At 52.7% G+C, this 13,573-nt stretch overlaps 3 protein-coding genes across 13 annotated transcripts in view; 1 reads left to right on the forward strand and 2 right to left on the reverse strand.

The window, feature by feature from the left end:
- The window catches only part of SNED1 (sushi, nidogen and EGF like domains 1), a 92,584-nt gene that overhangs the window by 62,065 nt on the left and 16,946 nt on the right, over positions 1-13,573 (forward strand). For 5 of the 9 annotated variants that reach the window (XR_012016872.1, XR_012016873.1, XR_012016875.1 and 2 more), the window contains exons 26-28: positions 1,324-1,437; positions 9,319-9,435; positions 9,957-10,044. Coding sequence is in view for 4 of the 9 variants with exons in the window: in XM_072797021.1 (XP_072653122.1) it covers positions 1,324-1,437; positions 9,319-9,435; positions 9,957-10,044 (319 nt within the window). In the remaining 5 variants the exon portion in view is untranslated. Of the gene's footprint in view, positions 1-1,323; positions 1,438-7,071; positions 7,973-9,318; positions 9,436-9,956; positions 10,045-13,573 lie in introns of those variants that run through there. The other 4 variants (XM_072797024.1, XM_072797026.1, XR_012016874.1 and 1 more) reach the window with 3 other exon arrangements.
- The window catches only part of MTERF4 (mitochondrial transcription termination factor 4), a 49,705-nt gene that overhangs the window by 24,433 nt on the left and 11,699 nt on the right, over positions 1-13,573 (reverse strand). Inside the window, exon 4 of one of the 3 annotated variants that reach the window (XM_072797030.1) lies at positions 7,959-10,371. The exons of the other annotated variants lie outside the window; for them this stretch is intronic. Within the exon in view, the coding sequence (XP_072653131.1) occupies positions 10,144-10,371 (228 nt within the window). The 3' untranslated portion in view covers positions 7,959-10,143. Of the gene's footprint in view, positions 1-7,958; positions 10,372-13,573 lie in introns of those variants that run through there. 3 annotated transcript variants of the gene reach the window in all.
- Positions 11,822-12,392, reverse strand: LOC140616347 (small ribosomal subunit protein uS11-like). The gene has a single exon (XM_072797035.1). The coding sequence runs from the start codon at positions 12,343-12,345 to the stop codon at positions 11,890-11,892; it is 456 nt and encodes a 151-aa protein (XP_072653136.1). The 5' UTR covers positions 12,346-12,392; the 3' UTR covers positions 11,822-11,889.

The raw sequence follows: 13,573 nt of genomic DNA on the forward strand, positions 1-13,573 counted from the left end.
GCAATGAGGGACGAGGCCCCTCCCACCGCCCCCACCAGGGACGCGGCGCAGCTCAAGGCCCTCACACCTTCACGGGCTCACGCGCCTTCCCCACACAGCGGAATGGGGTGAAGCACGGGCTGCTCTGGGGTGCGGGGTCAGAAGGAGGTCCGAGGAGGCCCAGTGCAGATTAGGGAGCAGGGAGCGGGAGAGCACGGCACCACCTAAGTCCCTGCTGCTGGACGCGAGGTCCTTGGACCAGCACCACCAGCCTCGCCCGGGGGCTTCTAGAAGCGCAGGACCCCACCCAGAGGGAGCCAGGACCACACCTCCTCCTGTCACAGTAAGAGATCCCGGGTTCAGATCCTGCTCGGCCTGGACTAAGGGGACCACCTGTGACAGACCAGCGGGCAGCGTGGTGTAGCAAGAGGGGTAGGCCAGGAATCTGTCTGCAGCACGTCTCCCCCAAGACTGTGGCCCAGCAGGCCAGGAGCTACATGCCCACTGGCTGCCCCCGCCCTGAAGGCTCTCGGGACCCGAGGCAGGGCAGCCTGGGCCTCGTCCTCACCTGTAAACCAGGTCCTGTTCTCATGATTCCCTGGAACAGACCTTAATCACCAGCGTAGTGAGATTTTTCAACCAACACCAGCATTCCCAGGCCAGGCAAGTAAAGGGTCGATGATGAGCGGGTGGGGACGTTGCAGTTCGAGAGACCCACAGAGGAGCAACAGAGGGGCTCACTGGACACGGGGAGCAGGCAGGTGTCTGGGAAGCTGGGCTGTGACCAGACACCCTCCTAAAGCCACAGGAGCGGATGTAGAAGCCCAGGCACACAGGCAGAGACACCGCAGTGAAGCTGATTTGCATATAGGGTTGGCCAAGTGCAAGGTCTGCCTGAGGGGAGATGCAGGGAGAGGCGGTGACACAGCCCCTGGGAAGCAGGGGTGGGGGGTGGGAGAGTGGACAGTGGAATTTGGCCCTAAGGACAATCCAGCATCAGCCACCCAGAGGGACAGGGCCACTGGCTCAGATAGGACATTCAGCCCAGCCCCTGGTGACCTTCACCAAAGCAGCTCAGGTTCAGCGGAGGGTCAGGGCTGGTCCCTACCTGGAGAAAAGCTGTCCCACTGGAAGCAGCGCTGGGCCCGTGGGACTCGGTGCCCCCGGGGTGGGGACGGCCAGCAGGTGAGTGGGCACCATGGTCTCACCACACCGAGCCCTCGGCATGACAATCCCTATACCCCCAGGGAGAGACGCAGCTCGAGAAGGTGGCCCAAGAACAATCCTGGGCCCGAGGCAGCAGGCTGTGGGGTCAGCACGCTGGGCCGTTCTGATTTCTCCTAGAACCCACGGCTGTGGTGCAGCTTGAGAACACGGAGGAGGCCCCCAAGCAGGTGCCTGAGCAGGTCAGCCTGGCCCTCCAGCTGCCCGAACATGGCAGCGACAAGGACGTGGCAAGTAAGTCAGCAGGAGCGGACTTTCAGAGCTAAGCACCCGGGGGGCAGGGGGAGCCTGAAGGGCCAGCAGGTAGGGGAAGGCACCCGTCATGAAGACGTGGGAGGTATAGAGCTGCCCGAGGGACAGCCAGGTGCGCCACCCTGGACAGGCTGGGGTGAGCCACGGGGAACCAGCCTGGGGAGCCCACCCACCCAAACTACCCAGGTCTGCCCGGGAGGGACTGGGCCTCCATTGTGGAGATGGCCCCTCCTTCCCTCCACATAGAGCTGGGTCACCCCCTGCCTCTCCACAGAGGAGCACGTCCAGCAGGATGTGGCAGTCATGGAGCGGCGCCGCTGAGCGTGCTCCAGATGGAGTATCGCCGGGCAGGCCCACCCAGCAAGGCCTTGCTGATGACACAGGGCATGGGCCTGTCTGGTGAGGCCCGGCCCTGCAGGGTGCGGGGCGCTCCTGCAGGACGTTCTTACAGGGCATTGCCCCCTGGGCAGCCCCAGCAGGCACGTGTTCCTTACACCGCTCAGGCCCTGGCCCTGCCTTCCCTCCTCATTCTGACCCCCGGGGCTCTGTCCCTCCCCAGGGACCCAGGGGTTCAGACTGTGCTCACCTGCCAGTCAGACCCCAAGGAAGGCAGGGACTCGCGAAGGGTAAGCCAAGTGCCCAGGATGCCCCCGAGGGCACATCTCACCTGCAGACCTGCCCCAGGCTGCCCAAGGACACCTGCACGAATGCCTACGCCAGAGGGCCTGTTGGCACATGGTGACATGGTGGCCCGACTACGGCCCCAGTTGAGCAGGCTCCCGTCTAGGGGTGAGGCCCAGGGCTGCCGCCAGCTCTGGGGAGCACTGAGTCGGATGTAGCCAGGCAGTGATTCTGCTAGTGAAGGTGGGGTTCAGAGTGAGGACACACATGTTGCTGTTGCTTCCTCAGTGAGAAAAGCACCCATTTCCTCAGAGGCTCCGTGTTACGTTAGCCCTTTCCAGTATCAGACGTTTCATTTCCTAAGCTCAGGAACTAGTGGATGTGATTACCTGCCCTGGCTCCCTTCTGAAGGAAAGAGTCAAGGTGGCACCAGACTGGCCCCAGATGTCACTGCAGTCTGCAGTGTTTGCTACCCTGAGGTATGCAGGCTGGCCGGGGTAGGGCAGAAGTGATTTTAGGTGATAAAGAGGGAAAAAAATCATTAATGGTCCCCTGGGTGCACAAAGTGAATCATGGTTTTTTGTTCCTGTTACATCTGTAACGGGTGCATGACAAGCCCCTTCTATTTAGTAAGTTAGCTTCTGCTGCGAGGATGGCCTTAGATCTGGAACCCAGCCCGTAACCTGTATCTTGCTGTGGTCCCCCCAGTTAGCCTGGAGCCTGGATTCTGTACTCACAGTCCCTTCGCTCTGCTGCAGGGTGGGCGGTGGGGAGGGATCTCAGCGCATATCCACGTGGGTCTGAGCAGCTGCAGGTTTTTTGTTGTAAGCTGACTGACCTGCTGTGCACAGCCGCCCCGACTTGTGTGCTCACCCCGCGTCTGCAGTGAGGCTGGTCAGTGCTGTTGAGTGGCCGCAGCTCACTCTCCCCACTGAGCATCTGGCCTGTGGGTGACTTCACCATGGCCTCGTCCACTCCGCTCACACAGCGCCTGTGTCTGGCTGTTATCAGCAAGCGCCACTATGCTGTTCTTACACACGTCTTCTGGCACATGTGCGAGAGTACAAACGCTGGGGCTTGGGATGTGTGGAAGCCCGAATCACAAGAGAACACTAAGTTGTTTTCTAAGTGAGGACATCAGTTTACACTCCTTCCATCTGCGATCAAGACACGTGGTGAACCCAGTCTCTCCAGAACCTACCTTGCTGGGGTTCCAGGTCGTGCCAGCAGCATGGGTGTGAAGTGCACCCCTTGGGATCTGGACTTCCATCTCTTGAATACTGATACGGTCAAGCACTTTTCGTTCATTCATTCAAAGTGGACTCTGGGTCCACTGCTCTGTTGCAATGTTTGGACTCCGTGGAGCCAACACTAGGGATTTCAGCGGCCCTATCTTTGGTAAGGCTCGCTGTCCCGCAGTGCCCACCTGCCCTTGGTCCTGTACATTTCTAGAAAAGTTTATAATCAGCTTATCCCATCAGAGTTCTTGTTGGTACTTTACCTGGCCAAATTTCTGAGGCCCCATCTGCCTGGAAATACTCTTAGTATAGCACTCACACTTGAAGGGTAAACTGAGTGGCTCAAAGGTCCTCTACCTTCAGCTCTTCAAACATTAGTGCCCTGTCCTCTTCTGAGCAGTACTGCTGACAGTGGGTGTCAGTCTTGTTCTTGTCTCCTTGTAGTGTGTCTGCTCATTTTCCCTGGAAGCTGTTACACTCTTCTTTTTCATGGAAAGTAGGATCCCCAGAGAGCCCTAGATACCCACAGAGCACAATTAACACTCTTGATTGGCATTTCCTCATCAAGCATCTCTCCGGGTTAGGGCCACACATTTGAGCTCCAAGGGGAAGCTCATGGAGAAGAGGAGGGTCCCTAAGATTGTAACCTGCCACCATGGGGATCTGGAGTGGACGCTGAGGCTAGTCTAATCTTCCTGTTTTCTTCAAATTCTCATGCCAGCAGGGCTTTGGAACTCTCCTGGTTTTATCCCCTGGACACCAGAGAGAGAAGCAGGCAGTTTCTATCTCTGGGCGGTAGCAGGCAAGGGCAGAACTTAAACTTCTTTACTCTGCAACTTACTGTCACATAGGAGCACCCACTGCCACCACCCCAGACTGCAGCCATATTTCTGTTCCCCATCCTGTTCACAACAGCCATTTCTCTATCTTTATTTAATGTGTATGTGTATCACGATAAGCTCAGGATTCAGTAGGCAGTGCCCTGGTAAAAACCCCACTGCTGCACAAACTGCAGGCGTAAGGCTTCAGGTGCCCAAGAATGGAATGAATTATTAGTCAGGCTCTGCAGCCTACTGTCCCAGGTACAAAGAGTGAGGACTGCTGGCATGGGCTCACAGGTCCTAAATACCCCTGCACACTGCCATGTTCTGTAAGGTTGTCCTAAAATATCTCTGGACAATTGTTTATAGTGTGTAGATCTCATGTCCTATTTGACACTGCATTTTCAAAACTTACTACAAAGCAGCAGTAATCAGGTCAGTGAAATACTGGCACAAGGAAAGACTTATGATCAAATAGAACTGAGAGTCAAGAAATAAACCCACACATCTCTGGTCAACTGATTTCAACAAGGGGCCAAGACCATTCAATGGAGAAAGAACAGTCTTTAACAAATGGTGCTGGGAACACTGGATAACCACATGCAAAAGGATGAAGTCAGACCCCTACCTCACACCATATACAAAATTAACTCAAAATAGATCAAATACCTAAATCTAAGAACTAAAACTATAAAACTCTTAGAAAAAAAACAGGAGTAAGTCTTCATGACCTTGGATTGGCAAAAGATTTTAGATATGACACCAAAACCATGAGCAACAAATGAGAAAAAAAGACAGAATAGACTTCCTCAAAATGTGAAGCTTTTTGTGCTTCAAAGGATGCCATTAAATAAATAAATAAATAAATAAATAAATAAATAAATGCCATTAAGGAGTGAGAAGGCAACCCACAGAATGAGAAAAATATTTGCAAATCATATACCTGAAAGGCATTTGTATCTAAAATATATAAGGAACTCATATAACTGAATAAAAGAAAGAGAACCAAATTAAGAAATAGGCAAAGAAAAAAAAAGAAACAGGCAAAAAATCTGAATACTTATTTCTCGAAGGATGCTACACAAATGGCCAACAAGTCCATGAAAAGGGTGTTTGACATCATCAGTCTTCAGGGAAATGCTTATGAAAACCATAATGAGATGCCACTTCACAGCCACGAGGATGGCTGGAATGAAAAGATGCAACGAGCATCCTTGCACGGTGAGGATGTGGAGAAGCTGGAACCTCAAACACTGCTGGTGGGAATGCAGAGTGGTACAGGTGCTTTGGGGTTAAAAACGGCTGGTAGCTCCTCAAAGAGTGAAACACAGAGTTATCCTATAACCCAGAAAATCCCACTCCTAGGCATGTACCCAAGAGAAATGAAAACAGATGCCCACAGAGGGCCTTGTACATGAATGTTCGTAATAACAGTATACGCCGTTGCCAAAAGATGGAAACAACCAAAGTATCCACAAACTGTTGAATGGATAAACAAAATGTGGTCTAGGGTGCCTGGGTGGCTCAGTCAGTGAAACATCTGCCTTTGGCTCAGGTCGTGATCCTGGAGTCCTGGGATGGAGCCCCACTTCAGTCTCTGTGCTCAGTGGCGAGTCTGTTTTCCCTTTGCCCCTCACCCTGCTTGTGCTCGCTCGCTCTCGCTCTCTCTCTCTCTCTCTCGCTCTCAAATAAATAAAACCTTTTTTTAAATGTGATCTATCCACACAATGGAACATAATCCAATCATATGATGTACTGACACATGCTACAACACGAGATAATCCTTGAAAACATCATACTAAGTAAAAGAAGCTAGCACAAAGGACTACATTCATATGAAAGTCCAGAAAGTCTACAGTGACAGAAAGTAAGTCAGTGGTTGCTTGGCACTGGGGGTGGGAGTGGAGGTATGGGGGGAGGGGTGACAGCTAAAGGGCATGGAGTTTCCAAAATGATAAAAACGTTCTAAAATTGACTACTGTGATGGATACACATATCTTTGAATATGCTAAGAACCTAAAATTGGTGAATTATATAGTATATAAGTCATATCTCAATAAAGCGGTTTTTAAAATGGAATGTGCAGAATAGTGTTTAAGGTACCTCTTTTGTGTAGTAACATGGGGAAGGGAAATATGAATATACCTATTTTCTTATATTTAAAAAGAAATAAAACTAATAAAAAGGTTAACTGAGAAAGGAAAGAATGAGAACAAGGAAGTAAAAGGATGGAGGTGGATGCTAGACTTCTCTGAATGTATCTCCACAGTTTTGATTTTAGAATCAAGAAAAAACATTTTTTCATGACCTACATAAAAAGCAAAACCTAAAAACTGAAAACAAACTGAAATACGTTTATCATGTTGATGGTGTAACTACATAGGAAAAAGGTATTTCAAGTCATCTTTTTTTTTTTTTTTTTTTTTTTTTTTTTTTTTTTTTTCAAGTCATCTTTTAAAATTGCCTTCCAACTATTCATTCCCAGAGGGATATATTCTGAAAAGAAGAATTCTTATTACAAGAATTGCAAGAAATTTAAAGCTGCACTCAAAGCTCTTAATGTCAGTAGTAATACTATTATTTTTTTTAGAACTGTTATATGTACATTGTAGGATAATGAAACTAATTATATCAATGGCACCAAGGTTCTCAGTGTAAAGAGATACAATATAAAATCCAGGAAGGGGCGCCTCGGTGGCTCAGTCAGTTGAGCATCTGACTTTGGCTCAGGTCATGATCCTCAGGATCCTGGGTCTGCTTCTTTCTCTGTCCCCCTCTACCCACCCCCTGTGCTCATTCTCTCTCTCTCTCAAATAAATGAAATCTTTTAAAAATTAAAATTTTTCTAAAAATCAAGGAATTAAAACCCACCCCTGTGTTTCCCTTAACTGTTGATAGAGACTCACAATTTGTTTATTTTTATTTTTTAATCCAAGTTCCTGGTGTGTCTACTGAAAAGGCCTCAAGCACTGACCCCAGGAGCAGTGAGCACCCTGGCCACCCAGATTGTGGGTTCTAAATGCCCAATAAAACGAACCAGGGGTCGTTGACAAGTGGCTGATTCCAAGACTGAAGCAGAATATGGACAAAATGTGCCCAGGATGTACGTGTAAAACAAGCAAGCTTTCAAAAACAACTGAGATTGTGTCTAAAGGGCGCAGGGGGCAACCTGAAAGGCTGTCACAGGCTGAAGTTGGATAACTGGAGCGTGGAAAAGACTAATGACAGGAGCAGACTGACACACACACACCATCCACCAAATACGTAAGAATCTATGAGTTTATGATGAAGCTGAGAGAACAACGTGCTGGTCCCTTTAGAGCTGGCCCGGGACCAACGCTTCCTTTGCAAGTGTACAGAGGGCAGGAAGGAAACACTTGTCTGGCCTTGCCTGGGTGGACTGTAATTCAAGGTGACCAGGGGGTGGGCAAGGGGGGAAAACAGGTCTTCACTGAGGACCTTCTGGCTGGAGGTGGAGGAGTGACAGGCGAGGTGAGGTGCGGCCCTTGTGAGACGATGGATCTGGGGTCCAGACTCAAGATCACCTGGCCGCTCACGCCAGGAGCAGAGCCGATCAGAAATTTCTCCTGGATTAATTTGCCAACACCGAAACCGCTGAGCAGCCCTCACGTCAGTGGAGACCTCACATGCCTCCCGGAGTGGCTGAAGGGTGAAGCAGTCCTACAAACACTGCTTGAGCCCAAATCCTATGAAATCCCTCTCTCTATCCACAGAAAATGCTGGTACAATGCCGGTACAGAAATGTGGGGATGGGGGATGAGTTAATGCCACAACAAAGTAATAAATAAAATGCAGGCAGGGATTCTACAGGACAAATGACCTGGTTTATTTAATAAATGCAGAAGGGGAAAAAAATAAATGCAGAGGGGAAGAAGATAAAATTTATAGATTAAAAGAGAGACGTTTCAAACCAAGGCACTGTGTCCTTATGAATCCCGATTAGATCAGACCAACTGGAAGTGATGTTTTTAAGATGACCGGGGAAACCTGGACAAGGATTGCAATTTCTTATGGCACCAAGGAGCTACCGCTGACTTTGAAATAATAGCATTGTGCTTGTGTAAAAGTTTATAGTCTGTACGTATCAGACACCAGCTGTATTTACAGGTCAAACGATTTCTGTGACCTGCTTTGAAATTCTGGAACAAGAGAGAACAGGGCGCGGAGAAATGGGAATGAATTAAAGGAGATTGGCAAAATGTCAATACTCAGTGAGGCAGAGTGACAGGACATGGGACCCCCATACTCTACACTTTGTAGGTCTGAAATTTTTCACAATACACATTTCTTTAAAAGCTGACAACTCACCTTTAGCACATCAGGAAAGACGGAAAGACAAGGCAAGTCCCGGGGTACAGTCAGGGGAGAGTGGGGGGAGAATGGAGCGGATAGAGGAGAACCAGCCAACAGAGGGAACCCCCAAAGGCCCAGGAAGGGGACAGAGGGGCGTAGGGTCTGAGAGCACCCATCCGTGAGGAGGTTTCAAGAAGGAGGCGTGGGATGACGTGGAGGGGATGGGCCTTCTGGTCCTGGAAATGGTGGGTGTGTACAAATCTCACTCTTTTGTGTTTCTCAGTTTTTTAAGTTAAATACGAAAACGACAGATAGCTTGACAAAGCTAAGGGGAAAACAGGCCAGAGTGAGCCCCAAGGGAGAAGGCCAGGCCTGCCTCTTGTGGCCAGCAGCACGGTGAGGACGCAGGCTCAGACCCCAGCACAGAGTCCTGCACAGGGCTGCCTGGGGCTGGGGACGTGGGACAGGCACTGGGGACGAGGAGGGGGCTCCCAGCAGGCTGTCAGCAAGAGGCCTTGGCCCCAAGTGCAAGAACCCCACGCAGGTGGCAGCAGCAGGGGCCGCTGGGGCTGGGAGCCTCTCTGGATGACGGCGGGAGCCCACCACAACCAAAGCTGAGGGCTGTCTCTTCTGCACGTGGTGGCTCAGGACGGAGGGTCCCCACAGAGTCGCTCCTCCTCCCTGGAGGTAATGGGGTCAGGACCAAGCCTACGGAGGCCAGCCTGCCTGCCTCTGCTCCCTCGGACCACCTGAGACAGGACCACCCCTAGGGCCCAGCGGTGTGGGGACGGCAGGAGGCAGCCACATGGCAGTGCTGACAGGCCTTCTTCTGGGGTCTCGGCAACTAACGGCTCGTGGCCTGTTCACAGACACCCCTGGGAACTGCTCAGAAAACCCCTGTCAGAATGGAGGCACCTGCGTGCCAGGTGTGGACACCCACAGCTGTGACTGCAGCCCAGGGTTCAAAGGCAGACGCTGTGAGCTCGGTAAGTCAGGGGCCGCTCCCTCCCGTGGGGACCACCGGGGCCTCAAGGCACCTGTCACAGCAGACTGTGATGGGCGCACTAGGCCCAGGGCGGGTTTGCCCGAGGACCTCAAACCTCGAGGTGCCAGGACAGGAGCCCAGCCTCGGTGCCCCAGACTTCCAAGCGCCTGGGGAGGGATACTGAGGGCAGTGACCACCCAATGCCAGGGTGAAAGGTGCTGCCCAGAAAACCGGAGGGCCTGGGGGCAGCCAGAAAGCAAGAGACGTGGAACACCCCACAGCCAGAGGTGGGTGCAGGGGCCAGACACGGTGGTAGGAGGGGAAGAGTGCAGGCCTCCCTCCCCGGGAGAGGACCGCAGCTGGGGCGCGGGCGGACAGACGCCCCTGCGGCAGCTGCACCAACCCCAGGCCGGTGAGGCCACAGCCAGCCCCAGGGGAGAGCCACCCGGGGGGCTCCCGCAGGTGCAGGATGAGCCCCGCTCAGCGTGGCGCCCCGTGACCCCTCTGCCTTTGTCCCGGCAGCATGTACGAAGGTGCCCCGGCCCTGCACCCGGCTCTTCTCAGAGACCAAGGCCGTGCCGGTCTGGGAAGGAGGCGCCTGTCACCACATGTAAGTTCCTTCCCGCTTTCCGCACGTGTGGGAAGTTCCTGACGTCAGAAGCACTTCACAGAGTCCAGCTCACCCCCCACACACACGGCCCGCGGAGCACTAGGGGTCAGGGTCACGCGGGGCTTGCACCCATTCCCTCCAAGTGACACGGTGGGAAGCTGAATAAGTTGTTGGAGCGCCAGCCCCCCGGCTCCTGAGCCCCGGTGCCTTCCCTTCCCGTGCCCTCGAGGGGCATCGGTCCCTCTTCACTGGATGGCAGGGCCACACGGACATCGATGCCAGGAAAGGACGTTCCTCTCCTCTCTGCCTCCGAGCCCCTGGGAAGACCTGCAACAGCACAGGACAATTCGAGTCTCCATCCTGCCACTAAGTCATGACACTCATGCCTCAGTTTCCCTACCTATAAAATGGGCTGTAGAGGGAGAGTTTGCCTGGCTCACCTCGTAGGACCTTTCCTGCTTACGCTGACTCTGGAGTTCATACGTATCATCTATTTAGCCAACAAATACTTACCAGCACCTACTGTGTGCCAGGCACAGTTCTAGACCCTCAGCATGTGCCAGTGAACAGAACTGGTCCAAGTCCTGCCCTTGGGATCCTCACATCCTAGACGAGGGAGGCAGGACTAGAAGAAGGAGTATGTTACGTAGTGTTCTAGGAGGTGGTCAGGGCTAGGGAAAAGGAAGAGATGAGCAGGGGCCCGGGAGAGCCAGGGCTGGGGGGATGGAAGGGGGTGAGGGACAGCCAAGGGAAGAACTTTCCAGAAACTCAAAATATCAGTTGCCAAGGCCGTGTAATTCAGGCACGTCTGCCTGAGGAGCAGCGAGGAGGCCCTGGGGGACTGGAGGGCAGCCAGGGGGAGCGGTGTTTGTGCAGGGCAGAGGGTCCCCGCAGGGCTTTGGGGGCCCCTGGAAGGACTCTGGCATGTGCTGTCTTGCAATGGGGAGCTCCTGAGGATGCTGAGCGGGGGGGTGAGACGTTCGGTTACATGCCTGAAGGTCGCTGTGGAGGGGCACGGGAAGGCCAGGTAGGACGCTTGATCTGAACCTGGACACGAAGCCAGGCTGAATGTGCAGCAGCAGAGAGCGGAGCACGGCTCTGAGGGCACAGCCCATCTGAACCTGGGTTCTGTGGGGATGGCAGCCCCAGCTGCAGGGTCCCCCATGCTCCAGCTGTGCCAGTGACCCCAGTGCCTGCCAGGGGTCTGCTAGGACCACGTACCTGACGACAGGAGACCTGGGCCTGTCAACAGCTTTCCGTACTTTCCCCTTAATCCAGATGCGTCCAAAAGTCACCTGGTACTTGGCACGTGGCGGGGTGTTGCTTTACACCCCGTGTGACATCTCTGGTTTATTGGCCGCACACACCATTCACATGTTCCCATAACGACGGACGCGGTTGGGTTTGATTCGGCCCTGCTGCCGTGTGCTTCCTACGTGTCCAGTCCCGTCATGCTTCCTTTCTCTCTCCTCCCGCCTACTTTAGGTTAATTCTTTCTTAGGCTTCCAGTTGGCGCCACGGTTGGTTCACTGCTCATACGTGTCTGGTTTAACTCTTTAGTGGCTGCTGGCGGGTTGACAATACGCCTTTGCAGCCTCCCATAGTCTCCCTTCACTGCTGGTCTGCAAGCTCAGCGTCCGAGGGCTCCTGCAGCAGCAAGCTGCCCTTGCCCTTGCGCTCTCAGAGCTCACAGCCAGACGCTCCACTTGCTCACAGTCTGTGAGCCACACAATACGGTATGTTTGCTCTCAAAAGACAATTACCTTCTTAAAAACTGTTTGTTTTGTTTTGTTTTTAGCTTACACAAAGGCATTTATTAACAGAAAATAGTTTGAAGAATCCTGTTCACAGACGGTGACCACGGCGACCCCCCTTCCTGCGGGTGCTATTGGAGGGGATGGGGGTGCCATCCTCAATCTGCCCGATCTTCATTCCTGAGCGGGCAAGGGCTCTGAGGGCTGACTGGGCCCCAGGTCCAGGGGTCTTGGTTCTATTTCCTCCTGTGGCTTGGAGTTTGATGTGGAGAGCAGTGATGCCCAGCTCCTTGCACCTCTGGGCTACATCCTGGGCAGCCGACATGGCAGCGTAGGGAGAGGACTCACCTCGGTCAGCCTTCACCTTCATCCCACCAGTTACGCGACAGATGGTTTCCTTGCCAGAAAGATCAGTGACATGGACAAAAGTGTCATTGAAGGATGCAAATGTGTGGCAGACACCAAACACATTTTCTCCTTCAGCAACTTGAGGTCCAAGGCTGACGACCTGTTCTTCCTTCTTTTCCTTCCCCTTACGAGGTGCCATTTCTGCGCATCTTCTTCCTTAAAAACTGTTGAGAGTAAAAAGTCTTTTGTTCTTCCTTCCCGTTTACCATTCCCAGCACCTGGCATTCCTCTGGCCAGACCATCAGGTACCATTTGCCTTGGCCTCAAGAACGCACGGTGACATTTCGCACACTCGGCCGGCGATGAATCCTCTCTGCTCTTGTCTGTCTGAAAAGGGTTCTGCTTCACCATTTTTGGAGGAAATATTCGCCAAATATAGAACTGCTGGCGGATGTCGGTGTTTTTCTCTCGGCGCTCAAGAGCAGCCATTCCCTGTCTCCTGACTTGCGTGGCTGCACCCATTCTGACCCCTGAGTGCGAGTGCCCAGCCCCGTGGCTGCTCCGATGTCTCTTCTTTACCATTGTTGTTGGGGAACTGTCATGTGCTTTGACGGGGTTGTGAGTGTTTTTGCTCTTCACAAGAGTTTGTGAAGCTTCTATCTCTGGGGTCTTGGCTTTCATCAGATCTGGAAACTGGGCCATTAGTTCTTCAGGTCCCTCTGCTTCTCTCCTGCAGCCCTGCCCACTCAGGTGTCAGACTGGCGCGACCTACGGGTCCTGGGGTGCCTCTCCTCTCTCCCAGACTTCCTTCTCTCTCCTTTTTGTGCCTTGATTCCACAGCCTGAGTCCTGTGGTCTGTCCTCTGCATGGTCTAACCTGCCACTGATCCCACGGAGTCCCGCCCTGGATCCTCCGTTTCTCTTCTCATCATCTCTATCTTCCTTCAGACCGCCAAACGCGCAGGAACAAACCTATAACACGTATTTTGAGGCCCTGGTCTGCTGTGCCCGCCTCTGCTCTCACCTCCGGGTGTCTTAAAATTTTTATTTTATTTTATTTATTTATGATAGTCACAGAGAGAGAGAGAGAGGCAGAGACACAGGCAGAGGGAGAAGCAGGCTCCATGCACCGGGAGCCTGACGTGGGATTCGATCCCGGGTCTCCAGGATCGCGCCCTGGGCCAAAGGCAGGCGCCAAACCACTGCGCCACCCAGGGATCCCCATCCGGGTGTCTTTCTATTCAATTACTGTTGCTGTTTCTGGGTCGTTTTCTTGATGCTTTCTCATCATTTTGGTTAGATGCTGGACACATTGTAAACTTTACGGTCCCGACTCCTAAGTTTTATCTGTATGTATTTCCCAGAATGTTTAGTTTCATCCCACAAGGAGGCTCTTTTTAGTTTGATCCTTTGGAAGCCTGTTTTAGG

Source organism: Canis lupus, chromosome 24 (assembly GCF_048164855.1).
Source record: "Canis lupus baileyi chromosome 24, mCanLup2.hap1, whole genome shotgun sequence".
NCBI lineage: Eukaryota > Metazoa > Chordata > Mammalia > Carnivora > Canidae > Canis > Canis lupus.

What these genes read in the sequence shown, in the direction of transcription:
- LOC140616347 (XM_072797035.1), bottom strand. Translation starts at nt 12,345, where the DNA reads ATGGCACCTCGTAAGGGGAAGGAAAAGAAGGAAGAACAGGTCGTCAGC.